This window comes from Chiroxiphia lanceolata, chromosome 1, assembly GCF_009829145.1.
Source record: "Chiroxiphia lanceolata isolate bChiLan1 chromosome 1, bChiLan1.pri, whole genome shotgun sequence".
NCBI classification, from domain to species: Eukaryota; Metazoa; Chordata; class Aves; order Passeriformes; family Pipridae; genus Chiroxiphia; species Chiroxiphia lanceolata.
In genome coordinates, this window is record NC_045637.1 from 121038577 (window position 1) to 121063199 (window position 24623).

At 42.8% G+C, this 24623-nt stretch overlaps 1 protein-coding gene across 1 annotated transcript in view; it reads left to right on the forward strand.

Moving 5' to 3' along the window:
• Positions 1 to 177: 177 nt before the first annotated feature.
• JAZF1 (JAZF zinc finger 1) overlaps positions 178 to 24623 on the forward strand; it is a 191842-nt gene continuing 167396 nt past the window's right edge. Inside the window, exon 1 of the mRNA XM_032699187.1 lies at positions 178 to 476. Within this exon, the coding sequence (XP_032555078.1) occupies positions 362 to 476 (115 nt within the window). The 5' untranslated portion in view covers positions 178 to 361. The remainder of the gene's footprint in view (positions 477 to 24623) is intronic.

Consider the following 24623-nt stretch of genomic DNA (forward strand, 5'->3'; position numbering starts at 1 on the left):
GACGCGGCGGCGCGGGTGTCCCCCGGCGGCGGAGGGCGGCGCGGGTGCCCTGCTCCTCCCGCCGGCGGCGGCCGCCGCCGGGGCAGCACAGCTGTTACAGAGCCGCGCTGGTCCCTCCTCCCAGCTGCGGCTGCCTCATCTCCCCCCACCCAGCCCGTCCCTCCCCTCCGCCGCTCCCGACGCTGCTGCTGCTGCTGCTGCCGCCGCCGCCACCTCCTCCTCCCCACCCCCACCCTCCCTCTCTCTCTCGCTCCCCATCTCTCTCTCTCCGTCCCGTTCCCCCCTTGCCCCCGCCTCTCCCCGCCCTGCCGCCGCCGGCCCTGGCAGAGCAGGCACCGCAGGGGGATCTCGATGTAACACCATGACAGGCATCGCCGCCGCCTCCTTCTTCTCCAACGCCTGCAGGTTCGGGGGCTGCGGGCTCCACTTCCCAACCCTGGCAGAGCTCATCGAGCACATCGAGGACAACCACATCGGTGAGTGCCCGCGGGGCCGCGGCCGGGGCAGGGCAGGGCAGGCGGGGGGCGCGGGGGCCGCGTGTGCGGCGGCGGGGCGGTGCGGGGCGGGGGGCACAAGGTGCAGCGGCAGCCGGGGCGCGGCGGCGGCGGCCGCCGGGGGAGGGAGGTCGGCGGGCGGTGGGTGAGGAGTGGCAGGAGCGGGTCCTGCAGACGACGTGGAGCGCTCCTTGGGGAGGCGGCGGCGTGCGGCGCGGCGGCACGGGTGGGTGCGGGGGAGGCGTGCAGCCCGCCGGCCCTGGCGAGGGGGAGTTAGTTTGCATTGGCAGGAGGGAGCGCAGGAGCCCGGAGGAGGAGGCGGCGGTGGAGGAGGAGGAGGGAGGAGGACGGGCACAGCACGCCGCCTGCTGCTTCCGCCCCGGCGCTGGCTGTCAGGGCTCCGGGGAGGGAGGGAGCCGCCGCCGCGGCAGCCATTCCGCTTCCTCCTCCTCCTCCTCCTCCCGCCGCCGCCACTGCGTCCTGTCAGCGCTGTTGCTAGGTGTGGCGGGGAGCACGGGTCGCGCTCCGGCCGCCGCAGCGCGGGAGGCGCCTCCCGGCGGAGGCACCGGCGTGCGGGAGCGCGGGGCCGGCGGCGCGGTGGGCGTGGAGGGAGCGCCCGGCGGCGGGGCCGGCGCAGCCCCCGGCGCCGGGCGGGCGGGAGGCGAAGGTGGCTGCGCCGGGCGGGACCCGCTGCCCTGAGCCGCAGAGTCCAGGCCGCGGAGGGCGGGCCGGGCAGCGCCGCGCCGGAGCATCACCTGCGGGCTGCCCCCGCCGCTCCCCGCTCCCTTCGGCCTCCCGTCCCGCCAGGGCCGCGGGGGCGGGGACGCGGCGGGGCGATGACTCGTCAGTGCCTTCCCGGCGCGGGCGCCTCATGGGCGGCGGGCGGGAGCGTGCGCAGGGCCGGCGAGGCCGCCCCTCGGCAGCGCGGGCGGTGCCCGGGGGAGGAGGGGGCGGTGCGGCTCCCGGCCGGCCGCGGGCGCCAACTTTCCCTCTCCCACCTCCGGCGGGACCGGCCTGCCTGCACCCGGCCGGGCCTCAGGCGTGCTGGAGCGCAGGGTCTGCCGGCACAGCATCTCGTCCCCAGCCGGACACGGCGCTGCCGCCGCTCCCCACCTTCCCTCCCCGGCCTCGGCAGGTGTGCTGCCTTGGCTGCTGGGCTGCTTGCTTCCTCTCTGGATCTTCCCGGCTTTCTTTTTTTTGCTAGTAAAATACAACGCTTAAACTGTCAAAAAACCTCGAACTAGTTCTTTGAAGCAGACAAAGTTTTAAAACCAGGGGGAAAAATACAGAAGTTTTAAGTACCCAGGGGCCAGAGACTCACGTGTTTCACTAGAAGTATGAGGAAACAAATTGCTGCTACAAAACGATGAAGCTAGCGTGCACTTCAGTTTATTAGGTTTTAATAAGCCTGCCTGAAAACCTGAAAAAAATCACTCAAGCTGAAATTGTGAGTGTAACGTTACATTAATGTAGCATTATAGGTCAGTGAGATGAAAGGTGTGGTTCTCGTAATTATCACGATGGCTTATATGAGGTAGCAAAACCACATACCGTAAAACTCTGTAATTTATGACTTGACATGGTGCAGGCATACCGTTGTAATATTGTTGGGTTTTTTTTAATCTCAGATTCTTAGCTTTTCCTATACCATGCATCACACTATACCAGAAAAGCTTAGGGGAAACAGTTTGCCAAAATGAAAGTTCATAAGTCATCTTGTGCGTCCCTCGAAGGGATTATCAGCCCTTAGGTGCCACAGCCCACAGGGTGTTAGAAAAGATACAGTCCTGCCCATGTGGTCTGTGCATTGCTGCTTGATCCCTGATCAGTGATCTGAGACTTCTCCACAGAGAAGAGAGCTTTATGCTGAAATACTGTAAATTTTTTATAATTTCATATTTAATTCTATAGCCAGTATTCATTACTTTTTCCTTTGTCTCAGAGTTAAAGTATTACGGATTGCACACATGCACATTTAATAGACTGTGTCATTTGCCAAGACTTGCAGGACACACAGCTGAGACTTTGCACATACGTTGTTACACATATGCAGCTGATTTGAGTACAGACTGGTGAGGAAAGACATAAGGTTCCTTTACTTGATTTCTAATGTTTCACTTCCACGTGACAACCGGTTGAACTTGACCTGCTTGTGAATACAAGATGCAACGATGTTATGTTACCTGTATCAAACACTGACAAAAATCAGTAGGGAGTTGAAGCTGTGACACCCAGTGTGTATCCTATCGTTTGGTCTGTGCAAGGAACTCCTGGCACAGCCTGAAGGATGATAATCTATGAAAACTCACCAGCTAAGTGCTCAGCCAAAAGGTGACTAACCTTTCTGAAGGCAACTGGGAAATGAAGAAGTAAATGTCTGAATAGGAGCTTATGTTGGAATTACTTTCTCAGTGAGATGATGCAGACAGCATCCGGTTTTTATTGTCATACAGGCCTAGAAATGTGCGCTGAAATTTGTTGCTTTAAAAATTGACTGTATTTTTTGGCATATAGAGCAAAGAGTAACATGCCATATAAAAATAGATTGCTTTGGGCATTCTGTGTGTGCTGCAGGAATGAAGAAAACTTGATTGAGTTATATTCCATTATTAGTTTAAACTGAAGTGGATGATTGCTGGGCAGATGGTGTTACAGTGCAGATAACAAACTTGATGCTGCAAACAGCTGTGTGTGGGGAGGCGTGTATGGCAGGAGCTCTAGCTGGTCTGGCTGCTGCAGTGCTGCTGCTTTGCCACGTTTCATGGGATGGGTTAATCGTTCACATCAGTAGTGGAGCACTGGTAGGAGTGTGGTTGTTTTTCAGAGCTGTACTGTGTTTCTGAAAAAGTCAGAGTGAACCCTTTTCAAGGGATCTTTTTTTCGGATCAGCCTTGCAAATAAAGCTCAGCTTAGTACAAGGAAATAGGACAAGAGGCAATGGGCAGAAACTTATGCACAAGAAGTTCCACCTGAACATGAGGAAGAACTTCTTTACTGTGCAGGTGACTGTGCAGATTGCCCAGAGGGGTTGTGGAATCTCCACCACTGGAGGTGTTCAGGAACCATCTGGATGCAATCCTGTACCATGTGCTCTAGGATGACCCTGCTTGAGCAGGGAAGTTGGACCAGATGACCCACTGTGGTTTCTTCCAGCCTCATCCATTCTGTGAAACACTGCTGTGACATTCTGGAGACAGAATATGATTGGTTTCTGAGTGATTTTGCAGTTGCTTTCTTAGTTCATACTAATGAATTATCACATGGTAATGAAATAATTAAGTTTACAGTGGTGTGGAGTTTTTTCACCTACATCTTATGCCCAACTAATAAATTACCAGTTACTTGAAAAGCATTAATGCATATATCCTGGGAGAGTTGTGGCTTCTGGATGAAATATATCAACTCTGAGGTGGCGCTACGTGCCCATCAGCATATCAGCTGCTTTCTGGGTTTTGCATTTATAGGTTAAAGACTTGTGAAGAACTGGACTAGTTCAGGAGCACTGCTCTGGGGTCTTTCGGATGGCAGGCCCTACTGGTATCCTCTGCAATGAGACTATGTTCTGTTGTCTGTAGCAATACTACCAAGTGGTGTATTCACATTTTCTGTGGCTCACAGCTGGAAGTGTGGACATTGATTTAAAATTGCTGATATGTAAATGCTTCTCCATCAACTTTTTCTACCAGCATGTTGTCCAAGCAACCTGAAATGGTGTTACCTTCTCTGCAAGTCTGCTGAGAAGGGGGGCTTTTGGTCTGCCTTGCTTGGCCGTCTCCCTGCCTCTTGGTTTTGTCTGCTCTGATCCCTTGCAGGTAGTTTTGTTGGCTTTTTTGATATCTCTAGTCTGGGAGCAAAAGGCCAAATTTACTATAATTTGCAAATTCAACACTGTTGAATGGAATAGACCAAATCCAGTCAATTCCCTAGAGTACTGCCAAGAGAAGAGCAAAAAAAAACCCCAAACCCACCAATTCCAAACTGCTGAATACTTAATTAGTTGTGGCAACATGGCAAATTTTATTGTATTTCTGCTGTCCTGTAGTGTCTTCAGCTATAATGTTAAGACCAACACCTCTAGTTCCACGGAGTGTTTCTGAAAATACATTTAAGTCTTCTGGGGCACTTTCAGCTTGTCATAGAAGTCCAGGAAGTCCAGAGAGTCACACACTTCGGTGTGGGTTGTTTGTTTGTTTGTTTGTTTTTTGAGAGGGGAGGAATGGGGCAAATCTTTCTCCCCCTCCCCCCAATTTGTTTCTCCCTCAGTCTGTCTGTAGTTGAACCGCACCCTTTAGAGTGGCAGGTCAGGTAGCTCCTTAGTTGCTAATACAAGGTTTACTCTGATGTTGAAGAGCCAATATTTCTACTGAATTTCTTCATCAACTTTTGACAACATACATTTATTTATTTTAATTTTTGCTTTGTATTTATAGTAAAATATTTTTAAGTCAGGTGTGGTTGTTGCTTGTATGAACCACTATGTGTTCACTTAGTTCATCATAAGTACTGACGTGCCATACACACCTGTGTAGCTCTGTGGCTCGTGTGAGCAGTCTTGCTTTTCCTGAGACTCATCAAGCATTGAGGAAATGGATGTGGATGAAATGAGCGTCCAAACATGTGGTGGTGGGCTAGAAGAGGTGGAAGAGTGAATATGAAGAGATACAAAAGATAAATTTGAGGACACTCTTACTTCAGTGGAAGTAGAGTTTGTTAGTTGTACTGCACTGAAAATGCTACAACAATTGTAAGGGAAGAAAAAAGACCTTCTGCTTATACAGCAGTTGCACAAACTAAGATGATCGACTGTTGCTGAACATTTCGTCATAGCTTTATAAGAAATTCCGGTGTTGGATGGCTTTCAGAGGGGTATTTGTGTAGTATTGCCATCAGAACTAGGAGTTATGATGCTTTTCATCAAATTCAAGTGATTCCCAAGTACTAGAATGGTTCCTGCAACATAACAGTACTTGCTGTGAGAGCAGAGGCAGCTACTTTCCTAAGTGCTACAAGTAGCAGGAAAAATAAAACTTCCTCCTTAAAAAAAAAATTGCAGAAGACAGACTAAAATCTTGCATATAAAATACTACCCATCTGGAAAGTTCAGGTCATATGGAGGGGGAAAGAGGCTATGAAATTCCATGTCTGGTAGTAGCTTTGACATCTGCTGCCTTTAGTGACTTCAATTCTTATTTAATATTATGCAGTCATGGGGCCAGATTCCACAGCAAAGAGCTTGAGTAGTTGAATAATCCATTGACTGAATACGTGCAGATTGTTTAAAGTTGTCCCTTTCAATATTTTGTCAGAAATGCTAATAACAGTTGTGCAGTGTCTTAACTTGGATAGTAAAAGGTGTTGAATTACGAGTAGGCTGTGAGCACATGCAAAAATGGCATTTGCTATTTCTAAAACATGTGTTTTGCTCCCCTCTCCTGTGTTACCTAGACTTCCACCAGTGTCTCGGATAAAGTGCAGTATGACAGAGATGACAGCTTCTATATGGGAGCCCACAGCATGTTGTATAAAACAAGCATAAGAGGATGCAACCGTTGTATGTTGCTAAAAATGAGGATGAGAGGCTACACACCAGCAGTTATGGAAGGCCTGGAAAACTTAAATCTGTATGACAGATTTTGTTTGCTAAAGCTGAGCTCTTCAGAAGAGTGTGAACGTCATTTGAGTGGTTACCATCATGTAAGTCTCTCTTAGCATTTGCTCAATATATAATTTAACATTTGGAGCAGAGATTGGCTGTTTTGAAAGGTGGTAGATCTTAGCCTGAGGCTTTTTACACCGGGAGTGATGTGGCAACTAGGTACATGGAATGCTCTGATCAGCATCTGGAAATCAGAGGACAGACCTGTGCACAGTTGGCAGTAATGTGCATGAATATGTGTCCTTGTAAAATAAGTGAAAAATTATGCGTATTTACCTCAGCAAGAGTGCTAATTATTGTTCTTGAGAAACAACTTTCTACATTTATGGATACACTTACCTGAAGTTCATCCTCGGCCCAGTACTTCTACAGCTGTAATTTTTGTTACTTATTGAAAATGCATTTCACAGTGAGGTGGAAGGATCTATTTTCCAAGGATGTTGGTTATTCGCTTTGTAAGTTGGTGTGGGGAGGAAGGCCCTTCTATTTCAGGAAGGCTTTTCTATCAAGTAGAGTCTTTTTTGACTAAAAGTTCTAATCAGAACTTTTTCCTCCCCACATATAATCTTGAGCAGAGCAGGGTCTTTGATTATTTTGTACTTACAAGTCTGGTTTCTTTTGCTCTTTGGGTTTGAATTTAAATTGTGATAAAGTGTAAATGCCACACTTGCAACAAATTCTAGAATATATTAATTGTATGGAGGAAAATGGAATTGCTATTAAACTTTGACTAAAACATAATTTTTTATACTCCTGTGACATGAAATTTGTTCTTGTTTTGAGGTTACCAAGTACGTGGAGGCTAAGACATAGTGTTTTAATTGTGTAAAGCTTGAGTGCTATGTTTTCTACAAAGAAAGGGCTGAAAACAAACATCTGTGAACATGCTGCAAACTGATTTTTCTTTTTTAAGTTCTCACATAAAGTCAATAGGGATCTTTCCTTTTTTTTCTGCCCACTGGATTGGCTTTGGGTGAGGCTTGTTGCAGGGCTGTATCCCTACCTATGGCAGGTATTGCTCTTCTTGTGTGCCAGCAGATCTACACAAGAGTTGGAAAATGAAAACCTGAAGAAACATTAGATAACTTGTAGCAGTAGCATTACACTTCACTTGCATAGCACATACTTACCTTTAGGGTCAAATTTATAGTGGTTATCATGTCTCCTCTTCAGGCCTTCAGGGCATGTTTTCATAGACAACCTGTAGTCCGTATGAGAACTGTAAAACAATCCGGTGGCTGCCAGTCAAATTATCTTTTTTCACTTCATAATTACTTGGGGAATGTAATATTGTATGATAAAAAATAATAATTGTATAGTAAAAAATAATTTGAGAAAGAGGTGATGCTAGAAGATGAAGAAACATCTGTTCAATGTGAGAAAATCTTACCTAACATTCCTTCCTCTTATAGAATATAATGCAAATACAAGCAAGTTATCAGAAATATTTTGTGTCAAGCTGCAGAATACTTTAATGCAAAAGAAACAAGCACTAGAGGCCTGCTGCTTCCAGTATACACTTCATTGCTCCTTAAAGTGCTATTTTTTCTTTATTTTTAATTCTTTTTCTCGAAAAAGCTGTTTTTCACTGTGAATTAATTTTATTTATCTCTAGTAAGCACTAGTAATTCAGAATTTGGATGATAACCATCTAAGATAGCTACTCTGTACACTTTGAGAAGGGCAGAGACAAAGATTTTTCATGTTAATTTGAAGTGGCATCAATTAGAGAATTGATTTGATAATCAACTGTCTAACAAAAAAGAGTCCTTGCTTTTAGAGGACCGTCTCAGTGAATAACTTCACAATAAAAATTAAACCACCAATTCCTGGTTTTCGGTGTCTAATTCTGTCTTGAGACTTGGAAATGCTTTGAGGAAGTACATACAGTTTATTATACTTTAGTTATGAGGCGCTGGACCAATATTTAGAGCTGTAGAATAGAAGAAATATTCCAGTTTGTGGTTTCATGGTTTTTCTTTGCTACTGATATTTGCATTCCCTGAATTCTTATGAGGCTCCTTCTTTATTTTGTGCCCTGATAAAAAAGATAAAAGGATTTCTTCACCTGAGGTGCTGATGACACCGTAGTGCTCTTTGTGTCTCCGATGAGTGCACAGGATGGGTACATTACTACTGTGCAATCTCACTTCACATACTATAATTCATTAAAGACTGAATTGACTTTGTTACAAAGGATGTAGTAGACATATAAGAGGAAATGTATCATTTTAAGGGAAAGAATTGAATGGAATTTTGAAGCCGAGGTGCTCGGTTCCCTATGGCCAAAGAGATTAGAATTTAATTGTGGATGAATTTTGAAACATTTCTTCTGATTTTGAGGAAGATTTCACTGTGTGCTAATAAAGGCCATCTCATTTGTTGAGAGTTTTTTATGAAAAGCTGAGTAGTTTAATTTTGAAATATTGGCATTGCTGAAACTGCTCCAACAAAATGTTTTTTTAGTTTTAGAAAATATTTGGACACTTCTGAAACACCTGCCCTGACTACTTTGTCAAACTTGAGTAAGCTGCAAATGTTTCTGTTTCTTATGGAAATTAAAATTTTTTCCCAACATATTTTGACCAATAGTAAATATTCTGTGAATAAAATTTGAACTGCTAAATACCCAAGTGTGCTGTGGAAAGGAGAAATGGATGTAAAGTATCACCTTTTTCTTCAGACATGTGTAATGTAGCCACTATCTTACTTTCTCAGAATTATCCCAATAGAAGCCATAACCCAGACACAGGCATTTAAGATGCAAGAGATCCAGTTTCACTGCTTTATGAGACTGCCACGGATACATGAATGTGAACTCAGCCCCTTATGGACATTCAGTGAAGAAAACAACACTATATAATTATTTCAGTAATTTATTTTGATGTAATTCTGCTGTGTATCTTCATCAATGTGTGTGTGTATTAGTGCTATGGATGTGACCTGAAAATTAATTTAAAGGCTTCATGAAGACTTCAGATGCTTACCTGCTGGCAGGTGAAAGCTGCATACCAATTTACTGAGGTCTGCCCTTACTTCCTTTGTCTTCAAATCGGAAAACTGACATTGATACAAGTAAATCTGGTGACAAAATTTTAGGGAAACCCTGGAAGTTTACATGTTTTTGTAGCAATCTGTTGGAAGAGTATTGCAGCTTCTATGGCTTGCTGTTGAGTGTCTGCCACCTTGCAGATATTGATGGTTGTACTGTGTTAACTGGGTGATGTGAGAGTTGTTAAGATCTCAAGTAAGATGCATAAAATAACAGTTGACCACTCATATAGAGACTATGCTAGGGAGTCTTCATTTTCCCAGGCTTATTGTAAGCACTTTGTATACTTTAGAGAGACTTTCTGGTTGTGCTGTAGGACTCTTTCCACACAGTCCTACCATTGGTAGTAACTGTATTTTCCTTCTACCTCAGAAAAATCTCATAAAATGACTAAATACTCTGATATAGGTGGGAATGCTGACACTGTAGCCGTATCAGTCCTCATGCTTTATCTTCAGCAGCCATATTTGGCAGGGGTTCCAGATTTTGGTCTCTGTCCTGCGAGAGCTACCCAGAGAGTTAGCTGCCTGTACCTTATGTATTGTTCTTGTTTCATCTCTCCAGAATAACCCCTTTCTTGCTGGCAGATTTTCTTGTGCGATTGTGAGGAGCCTGCCATCAGAACAAAGCAAATACCCAGTCTTTGCTGACAGTTACCTTGGAGCAGTTACCCAGGGCTCTCTTTAGACCAGACTGAGCGGTGAGATAGTCTGTGTTGGACACTGGTACGTGGTTATATGCCAGCAACTTTTAGTGGCTTGCTCAACCTGCTTCCAGAGCCAGGGTAAATACGAAGAGCTTCTTCAGGTATGCAACAATAGAGGAAAAGGTATTTGTTGCTGTTACCTTCTGTGGATATTTTTGGTTGCATTCTTGTATTTTAATATTACTAGTTGGATTTTAATGAAATTTAAAAAAAAATCCTTTGAGTAGATTTTACCTGATGAATTTTACTTCTGCAGCAATTTTCATATCTCTGAGTTAGAAGTCATCTGAAAGAGATGGGCAAGAAATTCTATATCTGTTCCTCCTATACCTGAGCTGTATGTATGGCCTCAAATGCATTTCAAATATTGAAACAAATATAATGAAAATTAATATTGATTTATAAGCTTAATGAATGTTCTGGAGATACATTGGGTTAATTGATACCTGCATTTTTTTCTCAATGGCAGTCTTACTTTTTCCTTTCTTCCTTTTTTAAATAGGAAGTGTAGTTCCTGTAGCACTGTCACCCTAATTCTATGTTATGCCACTGACCTCAGAAATCTGGTGGGTGTACAGTTAATGAACCTTTCTATTGTTGCTAATGGCACAGTGTTCCAGCCACAGGATTGCTTACTACCACCAAGCATTCTGGAAACGAAGGAATGCTTGTTCTGTAGTAGCAGGTGTGCATAAACATTGCTTGTAATCTCTAGTGGTGTTGTGTGGCTAGAACCATGGCATGAAATTGAGTGTATGGTCTTCTGGAAAGTCTTGTTAACTTGTGTGATGTAATAATTTAAAATTTGTTTTGCAGTTAAGGTATGCCATTCTACTTGTAATATCAATAATTAGGAACAATAATTCATGCTAATTTTTCTGCTTGTGTAATTTTAAAATATTAATTGTAGTTGAAGACAAAGTAAATGTTTCTTTCAGAAGCCTGCAGAGCTGCAGGTCGTTAGGCTAAGAAGTGAGAGCTGAAGAGAGGAGGTTAGGAACAGCCCACATACTAGTTCAGTTTTGACGAATTGACCCTAGATAGTAAACTGCAGAGGTATGAAATAAAAATCCAAACCTTCCAGTATATGTAGTTTGGGAAGACACTTGTATGGGATTAGTAATCCTTTCATGACTGAAAAAACATCATACAAACCAGGGGGTGAAATTAAATTTTTTTTTCTTGACTGTGTTGACCTGTGGAATAAAGTTGGACCTTTACATCTTTCTTCTGTTCTGTCCTAGCTTTGCTTACTAAATGAGGAAAATTCAACCCCTCTCATCACCTGCCACCTTTTTTTTTAATCTGCCAAACCCTGACTGGTGGTTGAAGGAAAGGGATTATAAATTCTATAACTATGTGTTACTGTCCATAGAGGAAACTCTGTTCCAGTAGTGTTTAACTTTTGATAAGAAGTTATGCTCAGCAAAGCATTCTGCTGCACATGCATGCAGACCACAGACTGTGGTTCTTGTTGCCTCAGAGTGGTTTATCCTTTGCACAGTAAGAAAGATGTTACACGTGCATTCTGTATAGAGTTGGTGGGTACCTGGTTTAGGCTTTTTAGGGAAATCAGAAATTGCCTTCTGTTCTGTTGCTGCTTAAAAAAAAAAATTAGAAATCTCCATCCGATGTGTGCGCTCACCTGCTGCTGACCCTTCTGACTGTTCATTCTGTTCTCTTCTCCTGTTGCTCCACAGATGAGTGGTTGATTGGAGCCTTTCTATCACGGCTGCTGCTGCTGCTTTTCTGTCCTGGAACCACTGAACCGCTTCATCCTGTAAAGTCTGGAAGCCTTCTTTTCTTGTCAATGCTGGTTGTTCTAGTTTATTTTTGGTGCTCTGTAGAGCAGGTGTGGCTTAGGAACAGTACACTGAACACAGACATAATAGTAGGATATACTGTACTTGTGTTGTTCAGGTCTCTGTGTTAGTACATTAACCGTATCAGTAGAGAAGGTGCCTTTCTGACAAAACAAAGAAGCAGAGTGTAGCAAGGAGTAAAGATGAAGAAAGGTGAAATTGAAACAAGAAATGTGAAATTGAAGCAAGGAAAAAAAGGAGTGTGAAAAACAAAGAAGTCTGCTTTCTTAATGAGGTCTTGGTTGGGATTTTTGAGTCTCATAAGCTGGACAGAATAGAAACAGTGTTTTTGCTTGCTAGTCAGACACATTTCTAATTCTGGAGCAAGTATACAGGCCACTCTCTCCTGACTCAGCGGTTGGATGCTTGGGTTCATTCAGGCAGTCTGCTTGAGGCATGTACTTGGTGAGATTCAGAGCTCTTAATGGATGTCATAAGTATGCTTAGTTCACTGCCCGCAAAGTCCTTATCTAATTTATCCTGAAAACCTCTCTTGTTCATACTACTAAACACCTCCTCATAACAGATCATTTCTCTTGGTTATTGTAGCTACCTTTTCAAGTTGCTTCAGTACCTCTTTTGAATTTCCCTCCTCTGCAGGTGACCTGTCATGGTGCTAATTTTTTAACTCATTTTATGTAGATTGTGCTCCTTAGGAGTATCATTAATGATCTGGATGTGGATAAGTCCCCTCCATATTTTCATTTTGAAGCAGAATTTTACATATCTGAGATTTGAATTTTTCTGCTTAGCTTTGCTGGTGAGGATACTGAGAATTGAATGCTCAATCCAAAGGGCTGAGTTCAAAACACTCAATTGTTACTATGTGTGCTGAAGCACTCCTGGAGAAGAAGTAAGCAATCTCCTTCTCAAATATGACATATCCTCTTCTTGTTCTTCCAAGAATGCAGTAGGCTTTTTCTTAAAGTCAGTTCTAAAGCCATCCAGTTTGGAGTCCTTGGATTCATTAAATGCTGGGCTAGTGGCCATCCGTCCTAAACAAACATTGGTTTGTTGCTGTTGTGGCAGAACTGATTTTTTGCTTTATTTATTTTTATTTTTTCCCCTTTCTCTTTCTAGTGGTTCCACAGTAGAACAGATCTCTTTTCAAGATAATAAAAGCCTTTCCTTCCGGGTAACCTTTGGTTGCTTTCTACCTTGTTGTCATGGGCAGGTGGCTTGGTAGAACAGACTTAATAATAGCTTATCTGGGAGGCAGCCTGTTTTTGTGGACCTCCATTCCTGACTTGTTGCTCATTTCCTCACTGTGAGCCCATTGATGCCCATTTCTACTTTTGAACCTCTGTAGTTAAGCAACCGAACATCTTGCATGATGGCAATTTTTAGAATCCAGTAGGCAGGGTTGATAACAAGCACTCAAGAAAGCAAGATTATTGGTTTGGATTTGGTTTGTGGTTTTTTTCCCCTGACATTTTATGAAGAGCAGAACTTAAGCGTGAAGACCATTATCAGAAGGTTTCACACTTGTATTTGGGTAGATACAAACCTGATTTGGATTCCTTTCCAAGACAGACTTCCATTACACAAGTATCTGAGACAGCAAATTGCCTGTCCCCCATTTGAAAAGAATGCACCAAGTTGAACTACTCCATGTTATATATTTTGAGCCCCAAAGCATCTTAGACCATGGCAAAAGAGGTCTGCTTTCTCTGCTGCTGTCCTTGCAGTGGAGTATCAAATGTTGTTGATTATTAGGTAGATAAAGCTGAAGTCTCAAGGTCCTCCCATATCCTTGCTCTCTACTCGTTGATGTGGTGTCATGGCTGTGGAAGAGGATTCCTACAAACAAAAGAGCTAGTGAGTAATCATGTCCTAAGCAGTACGAGTTTACCTGGGCAGAACATACTTCTGATTGAGCATATATCCATGTGAGTTCTATGAAACGAAGCTTGCCTGTATGATACCTCAGGGCGAGCCACCATATGGGCAACAGATACCAGCTGATGCTGAGACACAGGCCCTGTTTGGTGCCTCTGGTTGTGAAGCTGTCCATCCCACAGCAAAGCGCAATGGTTACATTGCTCTGTTTGTAGCACTTTGACTGTCTGTGGATACACAGGTTTTTTTACTTTGAGAGGGGAGAACTAGTGATTTGGGAGATGACAAGGTACCCCAGTTTTCACATAATTAGCATAAAATTCTTTTGTAGGGCGGTTGATATTTAGGAAGTGCTGAAACTGAAAGGTTATTTATTCATGGTGTCTCATTTTGGTCCTCGATGCTTTTTAATATTGAAGTATATGGTTTAGTTAAACAAAACTGATCGATGGTACTAATCTGTAGTACTTTTACAGAGTAAACTGATCTTGGCTATTCTCCCCGCCTGATGACCTGAGGAAGAGAAGACATGGTTGCAAGAGGTGGATCTGAGTAGAGGCAGCTACATCCTTCCTTCTTGGCTGCTGTTTCTCGAGATGGCGCAGAGGAGAGCACAGACCTGTTTCTGTGCTGGAGCACATATTTAAGAATATTGCATTTCTAGTGATTTGATGGATTTGTTAATATAGTAGGAACTTGCTTGGATGTAATTTTATTTCTGTTGCTTAGGATGTGTTGTAACGATGAGATGACCTTATGAGAATGGCTTGAATAACACACTGGCTGGCTTGGGAAGATGCAGACTTAGCAGGTATCTTGGTTGGAGGAGAACAGAGAAACATCTGTATGTCTGTCTGCCACAAAAATGTAGTAGTAATGAGATATGCTGCTAAGTGCGTGTTCGTCAGTCGTGTTCAAATGCTCAGATAATTGCACTGATGTTTGCAGTTTAAAGACTTAGATAAATGGTACAGTGGTATTTTGTGGTATTTTAACATTTGGGCTTGAATCTGAGGATCAGTTGTGGGCATTTCTTGAGAAGGAACAAGTTTGTACACGTTTTGTGATCTACAACTCTCATGCTGAGTGAGTGTGTGTATGTGGTTGGCTGATTTTTATCAGTTCCAGTTTTGAGGGAGCAGCATATCCAGAGGTCTTCTGATGAGAAGTAAGGTTTTCAAATACAATCTTTTCCTGATGATGTATACTTTTGGTGTCAGCTTAATGGTGCTACTATTTTGAATTGGTTATAGGAAAATGAAAGCAGTGTTCCGTGTTTCCTGAGTGTGGGTTACCAGCGCTGCACTCCATAGATAGCTGTGAATACAAGGTGTCGGGATTAACTTTTCCTTTTCAGCATGTACACAGTGTTCCCAAAGAAGGGAAGGTAGGTGCCAAAAATGAGTTATAAAAACAACAATGCCTTACCACTAGATAGAAATTTCTGCATTGTGTCCAACCTCCATAATTTCTTTTCTGCACCCAGCTTTAAAGTTAGTTGATCCTGGATTTGGAATCCTGTATTTTTATTTGCTATTTCCCACTACTTTAGCTGACTACAGGTGAACAGATAAATCATTGTCTGTGAGCAGTAGCCAACGCTTTTCTGTGTATATATGGACTACAAAAGAGATGAATCTGTTAATTAAATACAGTGTAGAAGTGGAATTTGCATGTTTTTGTCTCTGTGTAACTGTGAACCAGCATTAGTGGTGCAGACTCTGTTTAGTGGGGTAAGGGAAAGGCCCTTTACAAAGCAGATTGGAATAAAATCAAAACTACTTTTATCTACACAGTGCTAATAGGTCTGGGGTTTTATAAGGTTTGTGTTACTTGTTTTGCCATCTGATTTCCTCCTTCATGGCTATTTCACTTGGTGTAACAGATCTCAAACTTTTCACTTCAGCAGTGATATTGTAAAAGAAAAGGAAACAAAATGCCAGCTTTGCCTGGTGGTGTTGCATTTGGGTACGTGGAAGGTTTTTTTGCTTGGTTGGTTTTTTTTTTTGCAAAATCTTTCAATCGACCTTAAAACTGGTGAAGATAGTAATTCTTGGCTTTTCTGCATCTGTCCATATCGCTTTAGAAGTGAAAATGTTGTTCCAGATACTGGTCTGATTCATGACCATTCACCTTGGTTTAGGTGGGTGGAGGATGTTTGAACTCCTCAGTAATAACGTAAACATGCCTTGCACTTAAGCAGGAAAGGTGTTGGTGGATAACAATGGTAGAATTATAGTTTAATTGGTTGATTGCAATAATAAAGATTAGTATTTGGCAATGTGTTATTTCCACATTGCCTTGACCTTTAGAAGTTCAAGGATTTGATGGCTTAGCAAACCATGGAGGAGAACCAAACCAGAGAGGTAAAACCAGTCCTGGGCTGGTGGCAGGTCTGGATCTCCTCCTTACAGGAATTTTTGCGAGATGCTAGGTAGGTGTGTGGGCAGGAAGGATTTGTACACTGAGGACATAAAAAGGTAATTTGCCCCTCTCAAATGCAAAACTTCTGGATGATCCCTCACACTTTTGGATGAAGCATGGATAATTTCTCTGCTGCAAAGATCCCATGAGCCTATCAGAAGACCTAGGCTCCTAAATAAGTCTATACATAAATATAGTTCCTTTGTCTACATATAAATAGATGTTTTGGTTTTGGTTTGTGTAGGAAACTGAAAGTGCAATTTTCCTTTCAAGGAGGCAAGATCACAGAATTCACAATGGGTTTTACTCGAGAGAGAGTAGCTAAATACCTTTTATTTCTGATGGCCTTTTAATTATTTTTTTTTAGCAGATGCTTACAATAACTATACTCTTGACATTATTTTTCTCTATCACAAAAATCATGCTGCTGAGGCTTTGATAGCTATCTCAGGTTTATAACTATCTCCTTGGTTGTGAAGGATAAAATCTTAAATGGGCCAAATGTGTGGGCAGTTGAGCTGAGCCATAGATATTTATCCCAGCAGCCATCTATTTTAACTTCTAAGCTTTGTGTTGTGTCTGTGAGCTTTAATTTCCGAGCAGTGTCTGTGAGATCATTTCTGAATCCAAGGTTTATTAAGTGCTTTAAAGATTTATTATTTTTATTAGTTACTCTATTTATTTCTTGCTGTCTTTTCAATTTTGTATTTTTGTATTTCTTTCTTTTTGATGTTTTCCTTTCTTTTTTAATTTTCCTGTTCTAAAGTTTATCTGGGTAGAGCTTTTGATGTGGCAAACATTGAACAACTTTACCATGTGTCATCTGACTATAGTAGGACTTGACTCTCTTATATGTTCTTACTTGTAGGTCCATGAATTTGGCAATAAATTATTGACTTTTTTACATTGGTAACTGGAAGCTGCTGTAAGATGTGCATTAGGAGTACTTGAACCTGGCTTGAAAAAAAATTAAAAAGTCATACCTCGAAGGACACGAAGAGTATGACAGAGAACTTAAAGCACATCAGCACTGTGAGGACCAGCAGAGAATTGTATGCAGTGAGTAAAACTCCTGAGACTGGCAAAGTAGGCAAGAAAGTGCTGAAGGCAGAGATGCACAATTTCAAGAGAGATGATGGGTTCTCAGAGGAGTGCAAAAATGGCTGGGAGTTAGAGGTCAGGAAAGGTAAACCCCCTCTCTCTCTGTCTTTTCTTCTGTGAAGCGATGGGATTGTGCTTCCATTGCGTGTGCTTGGTCCAGGACACAGTGCCAAAAATAACCCTAGGAGGATGAGGGAGAGATGGACATCCTCAATGGGTAATAAGGTGCTGTTTCTGACTCTCTTACTAGAGTCTGAGGAGTCCATTATCTCTTTTTTCTAATGATCTGGGATTATATTTGACTTGGAGTACCAAAAATGTGATGCTGCCAGGTTGTCTTTGCCTAAGAAGAAAAACTGCAAGAAGGAATTGATGAATAAAACATTAGTAATGGTGAGGCTGAGATTGTAGAAAAGTGCTATTTCCTGCAGTTAGCAAACCTGCTTCCTCTCTTCTATTTTGTTTTTAATTTCCATGCCTCATGTATCCTCTCTGTTCTTTATAAACTTCAAGAACTGTGCTAAATGGAGTCTTTGATGCTGGAGTAAAGGATTACATTTGCTAGCAAGAACAGATTAGCTAGTTCTTTTAAAACAGAGCTGTCTTAAAAGATGTGAAGAGGGCTTTAGAGTTGCTGGGGGAGGGGAACCTCCATCCATCCCACTCCTACTAGTTGGATGCCAGTGCCAGCAAGAGATGCCCAGGGTCTAGAGATGGATTGCAGGTCAGCAAGAGAGCTCCTGAAGAGCAGCACAAAGGAATTGCAGCCACTCCAGCCAGTAAGTCAGCTTCATCAGGGCCCAACTTAAATGCCTCTATGCAAATGCACGCAGCATGGGAAATAAAGCCTGCAGGGCTGTGATCTTACTGACATTGTGGAGATGACTGGAGTGTTGGAGTGGAAGAATGCAGGCTCTTTAGGAAGGACAGGCAGGAAAGATGAGAAGGGGGTGTTGTCCTCTGTGTCAATGACCAGCTGGGGTACCTGGACCTCCTCCTGGGGATGGATGAGGAGTTGACTGAGAGCTTATGGGTCAGGATTAAAAGGAGGGCAGGGACCTGTGACATCATAGTGGGGATCTGCCACAGGCCATTCCCACCCAAAAGGCTGAGCAGATGAGACCAATATAGACAGATCGGAGCAGTTTCATGTTCACAAGCCCTGTTTCTCATGAGGGACTTTAACCATACCAATATCTGCTGGAGGGGTGACACAGAAAGGCACAAGTATCCAGGAGGTTCCTGGAATGCATTGATGATAACTTCCTTCTCCAATTGATAGAGGAGCCAGTGCTGGATCTTGTTCTTGCCAACAAGGAGAGTCTGATGGAGACTGTGAAGCTCAAGGGCAGCCTGGGCTGCAGCAATCATGGAAAGGTAGAGATCCTTAGGGCAGGGAGGAGAACTCACAGCAAGCTTGCTATGCTGGACTTCAGGAGAGAAGACTTTGGCCTCTTCAGGGATCTGCTTGGCAGGGTGCTGTGGGATAGAGCCCTGGAGGGATGAGGGCCCCAGGAGAGCTGGTTTGGTATTCAAGTATCACCTCCTCCAAGTTTAAGAGTGATGCATCCCAACAAAGAGGAAGGTGGGCAAAAACACCAGGAAGTCTGTATAGATGAACAAGGAACTCCTGGACAAACTCAAGCACAAAAAGGAAGTCTACAGGGGGTGGAAGCAAGGACAGGTGGGCTGGGAGGAATACAGAGAAATTGTCTGAGCAGCCAGGGATCAGATTAGGAAAGCTAACGCCCCAGTAGAATTAAATTTGTCCAGATGCATCAAGGGCAAAAAGAAAAGTTTCTATAGGTACATCAGTGATAAAAGGAAGACTTGAGAAAATGTGGATCCCCTCTGGAAGAAAACGGGTGACCTGATTATCTGGGATATGGAGAAGGCTGAAATACTCAGTGACCTCTTTGCCTTGGTCTTCACTAGCAGGTGCTCCAGCCATGCTGTTCAAGTCAAAGGCAAAGGCAGGGACTGGGTGAATGTAGAACCATTCACTCTAGGAGATCAGGTTTAAGACCACTTCGGGAACCTGGAGGTGCACAAGTCCATGGAGCCTGATAAGATGCATACACAGGCCCTGAGGTAATTGGCAAATTAAGTGGCTAAACCACCAGCCACTGTATTTGAGAAAGCATGGCAGTCCAGTGAAGTTCTCACAGACTGGAAAAGGGAAAAAATTCTCACTGACTTAAAAAGGGAGGAAGGGAAGACTCAGGGAACTAAGGACCAGTCAGTTTCATCTCAGTGCCTGGCAAGATCATGGAACAGATTCTCCTAGAAACTGTGCTAAGGCACATGGGAAATAAGGAAGTGATTGGTGACAGCCAGCATGACTTCACTAAGGGCAAATTGTGCCTGACAAATAGGGTGGGGTTACAGTGCTGGTGGATAAGGGAAGAGCAACTGATATTGTCTACCTGGACTTGTGCAAAGCATTTGTCACTGTGACATCTACTATGATGGGGTTACAGTGCTGGTGGATAAGGGAAGAGCAACTGATATTGTCTACATGGACTTGTGCAAAGCATTTGTCACTGTGACATCCTTGTCTCTAAACTGGAGAGATGGATAGACCACTCGGTGGCTAAGGACTTGGTTGAAGGGTCACACTCAAAGAGTTGTGGTCAGTGGCTCAATTTCCAAATGAAGGCCAGTGACTGTTGGGACTGGTGTTGTTTAATTCACTAAGCTGTGTGGTGCAGTCGACATGCACCACAAGGAGGGGATGTGGAGGGAAGGGGTGCCATCCAGAGCGACCTTGACAGATTTCAGAAGTGGGCCTGTGCAAACCTCATGAAGTTCAACAAGGCCAAGTGCCAAGTTCTGCAGGTGAGTCAAGGCAATCCCAAGCACATAGACAGTCTGGGCAGAGAATGGATTAAGAGCAAACCTGCAGAGGACTTGGGGACTGTGGGTGGACAAGAAGCTCAACATGACCTGGCAATGTGCTTGCAGCCTGGAAGGCCAGCTGCATCCTGGTCTGCATTAAAAGCAGCATGGCCAGCAGGTCAAGGGAGGCGATTCTGCCCGTCTACGCTGTTCTAGTGAGACTCCACCTGGAGTGCTCCATCCAGCTCTTAGGTCCCCAACACAAGAAGGTCATGGACCTGCTGGAGTGGGTCCAGAGGAGGGCCACAAAGATGATGAGAGGACTGGAGCACCATAAAGGTGTGCTCAGAGAAGTTGGGATCGTTCAGCCTGAAGAGAAGGCTCCAGGAGGACCTTATAGCACCTTGCAGTACCTAAAGGGGGCCTAAAAGAAAGCTGGAGAGGGACTTTTGACCAGGGCATGTAGTGATTGGACAAGGGGTAATGTCTTCATACTGAAAGATGATAAGTTTAGATTAGATATTAGGGAGAAATTCTTTACTCTGAGGGTGGTGAAGCACTGGAACAGGTTTCCCAGAGAAGCTGAAGATGGCCCGCACCTGAAGTGTTCAAGGCAAGCTTGCATGGGGCTTTGAGCAACCTGGCCTAGTGGAAGGTCTCCCTGCTTATGATGGGACACCTAAATGATCTTTAAGGTCCCTCCCAACCCAAATTATTCTGTGATTCCTGAATGATTACTTTTTCATCCAGAAAGTAGTGTTAAGTTCAGTTGTCGAGTCACCAAGCATCAAAGTGGGCACTGCTGAGCAGCTTGCCCTTTAATGACTGTCATTTTTCTTATCCTTGTACTCTTGTAGTGTGCTTATGTTTATGCACAGTAAGATAAATGCAGGATAAGCATTTGCTTTTCTTACATGGGGTAGCTGGAAAGGAGTGTGTCTGTGGTATTTGGTTAATTGAAAGATGCTTACTGAAGCTACTTGGTCTTAAATCAGATAGTTTATCTTCTGCTCATAAAAGAAACTGGCAGAAATCACAGGCTGTGGACATACTGTAGTTTCTCTTTGCATGAATCAAACCCATATTGTGGTCTGGCCTAAGGCCACCTTGTAGAGTCTGAAACTGTCAGGAGGACTGCTTGTATTTTTTTTCAGTTCTGCCCCTCCCAACCCCACACACTCCCACCTTCTGTTGAGAATGTTAATGGTGACTCTCTGAGGTTGTCTCCAACATGAGGCAGGGCAATGCTTCTCTGTCACCATTCTTGAGCTGCACATGCAGTCAGAGGTGTGTGGGGTTTATTTGTTTCTTTTTTTCCTCTCTTGAATTTAGAGAGGTTTGCCTGCAAGATGAAAGAGCTGATATGGCCTCCCATTAAGAATACAAATGTTTAAAAACAAATTTTCTGTGATATTTCCAAGTGTTATTCAAATATCCTGTCTAAATCTGGGCTAGTTCTTCTTCTCATCTTTCTTTTTATAGTTTTCTTCTTTCCCATTTCAGCACCAAGCTTACCATGTTTTTTGCACTTCTCTGCTACATATGAAACTCAAGGAGGAACATTTAACTTCACCTGCTGTGATCTTTAAGGGTGTGATGAGTGGTAGGAAACCCTTTTTTATTGTACTTTGACATCTGTTGTTGTTGGAAGTATGCTGAATTGAATGCTGCCACTAAGCACACATGAGAGGTAGTTACATGTACAGCTATGGACTTCAGGTGTGTTTTATTCAGAATAAATGTTTTGGTTTTTTCTATAAAAGCTGTGCCTCTGTTTATTTTAAAACATTTTAATTTTTCTCAAGTCTGGGGACCCTAGTGCATCGTGCAGTTTGAATAGATGTACTCTCAATTTTTAGAAATCCCCACAGCACTTCACCTAAAGCTGAAGAATTCCTTTGAGACTAGTTCTGTGAGATTATTGCTTTCTATTAAGGTCTCTGTACAGAAGTAAAGCTTGGTTGTTGGTTCTTTGTCTGCATTCAACCAATTTTAGCTGATTTTTAAGTTTCAGTTGTTTAAAATCTTTGTCTCTGGAACTTTATAGGCAGTGATAGTCCATATGGTGTAGGGTAACTGGGGTCTTGCCTTTGTTTTGTTTACATAGTTTTGCTCTGTAGCAAATGTTTCTCATGTAAAAGAGCCTTTTCTCCAGGAACTTGTATGCTGCATGAGAGTAATCTAATTTAGTGCCCAACTGCAAATGTTCTACTGGTTCAACAACTACTGCTTCAGCTCTTTCAGTGACTGTCATGGGTACAAGCTCCCAACCTCAAATGTCATGGTCTTGAGGTGAGAGTCCAGTTAGATAATGATCTTTAAGCACACAGCTGCCATATCACATACACTGGTGGTATATTTAATGGTAAATCATGCAGTCAATGATGTAGGTATTTCAGATTTATTTTTTTTCAGGGTTCCAACTAAAATCATAACTTATAAGAATGGGATTGTTAGAATATTTTCCTGTATGTTTAATTATAGTACCATATGGTCAAATAAAGTTACTTTTTTAGTGCAGTGAATTCTTGGAACTCAGCGTAACTGACCTTTGCTACCAGACTGTAAAAGTCACTTGAAAAAATGTATTATTAAGGAAAGAACAGTATTAATTTATGTGTCTATATACTATACTAAAAGTGCCTCTGGAAAGTTTCCAAACAAAAAAAAAATAGAGTTTCTCAAGGTTTTCACAAAGGTCTGCATTACTGTCCTTGTTTCTCCTGCCAGAAGCTGGATTTGAATGGAGCAGCAAATGTGGTACAGCGTAAGAGTGAAGGATCAGTGAGGTAAGGTCTAGAGCTTCTGCTTTAGGCTTTGCTGGAGAAGATCAGCTTGTATGTCATCAGGACGCGTCTCCAGACATGAGCTCTGTCTTTGAAACTGGACTCTGGCTATTGTCTGTCACAAAGAAGTTTGTAAGCAGTGGGGTAGCTGGCAGGAGTTGGCATGGGAGGTTGAAGTATTCTTGCATGTGTCATCCTGGGTTTCTCTCCCTTCCCACCTCTTAGTCATGTCAAAAAACTCACTTTCAGCTCTGTTTCAGAACCATAATTTTGAGATGGGACTGGCTTTTTGAGAAAGGTATGATTTGGGCTTAGTACAGATGTAAACATTGTACTGACTGTGCTTTCCCAATACTTATCTCTTGTGCTTATTGATTTCTTAGAAAGTCTTCAGCTTCTTCAGCTTTTAGGATCTGGCATGGCTAAAATTTGCAGCCTGGGGCTGTAGAGGGGAGGGGATTATGTCCTATCTAAAATACCTTAAGTAGCAACTCTAATCTGAGGTAGAAAAGATAATCCTCAACAGGCCTGTAATAAGTCTATTAGAAGCTGTGCAGTGGAGGAAGAAAGTGCTTTTGCTTTTCTTTAAAAACATAGCACAATAAAAGATTGGAAGGTGGCTGGTAGATGCTAAATTACCCATTTTGCACTGATGTAGCTGATTCCATATAAATTCTCATCATGTAAATATGCTGGACTAGCACATGCCTATCACAGCGAACTATCAAGGCAACTGCCTGCCTCAGTATGGAAAATAAAATCTCACCCTATTGCCAAAGACAAGTCTAAAGTCTGTAGATGTAAATCTTGTGTTTGAGCCCAGCATCCTTCTTAAGATGATTAAGAAGGAAGGGTGGTGTTTTCTACTAGAAAATCCTTCCAGTTTAAGAGGTTAACTCTGGCTCCTTGCTTTGTGCTGAAGGTACACCGCATCTATTCTCACCTTCCCCCTGGATTTTGGTTAACTAGCAGTAAATCAGCCTGATGTAGCTAGCAGTAAATCAGCGAGTTATTGTAAAACAACGTACTTTAATGCCTTCATTGTGAAATGCTGCAATTACAAGAAAGGTGTTAACATCCCCTCTGAAGCGTCTTCTATATGTTTTAGGCAAAAATAATCTGGCTCTGCATGAATGTACACCTGACTAAGGTGTTCAGATCCCAGAGTTGATAAACTGTACAAAGAACAAAATTCTAGACTTTGGGAGTAACATCTATTAATTTTCCCCACTACCTCTTGTTGTTTTTCCAGTGTAACAGTTGCACCTAAAAGAGGCAAGAAAACTTACAAGCTGTCAACAGCTACATGTGTTATGATCTTTACAGTCTACCTGTGCTGTACGTATTCCCTATAATTCTCAAGTTCTGCAACTAAGAAATAAAATAGAGTTTTCCAGTCCATTGTACTTGCTAGCAACACAAGGAATAGCATTCAGGTACAGCTCATTGTGTTGCACTTTTAAACTGTTGGAATTTTGCATGCAGTCCAAAAGGTTTTATATTTTTGTCTGTTTTGCTCTTAAACAAAGCAGGAAAGAAGGAGATGATGCAGAAGGTGATTCTCTATCCAATTTTCATTTCTTTCTGTCTTTAGAAGGTTTGTAATAATGTTGCTGTGTACATGCAAATGATGTTAATCAGGAGATTTTGGTGTCAGCTTTGTCAACGTTTACATTCACTTTACACACTGAATTTGCATTTGAAAAGGCCTGTTATAATCAACATTTAAGGGATAACATAGTCAAATTTACATTTGATTGAGTAGAAATGTTAAGTAATTTTAGCTGAGCTGTTGCTAGGAAACAAGCCAATGTTTTTGTATTTTTTTTTTTACTTAATCCATACTGTCTTTCCATTTAATTGGC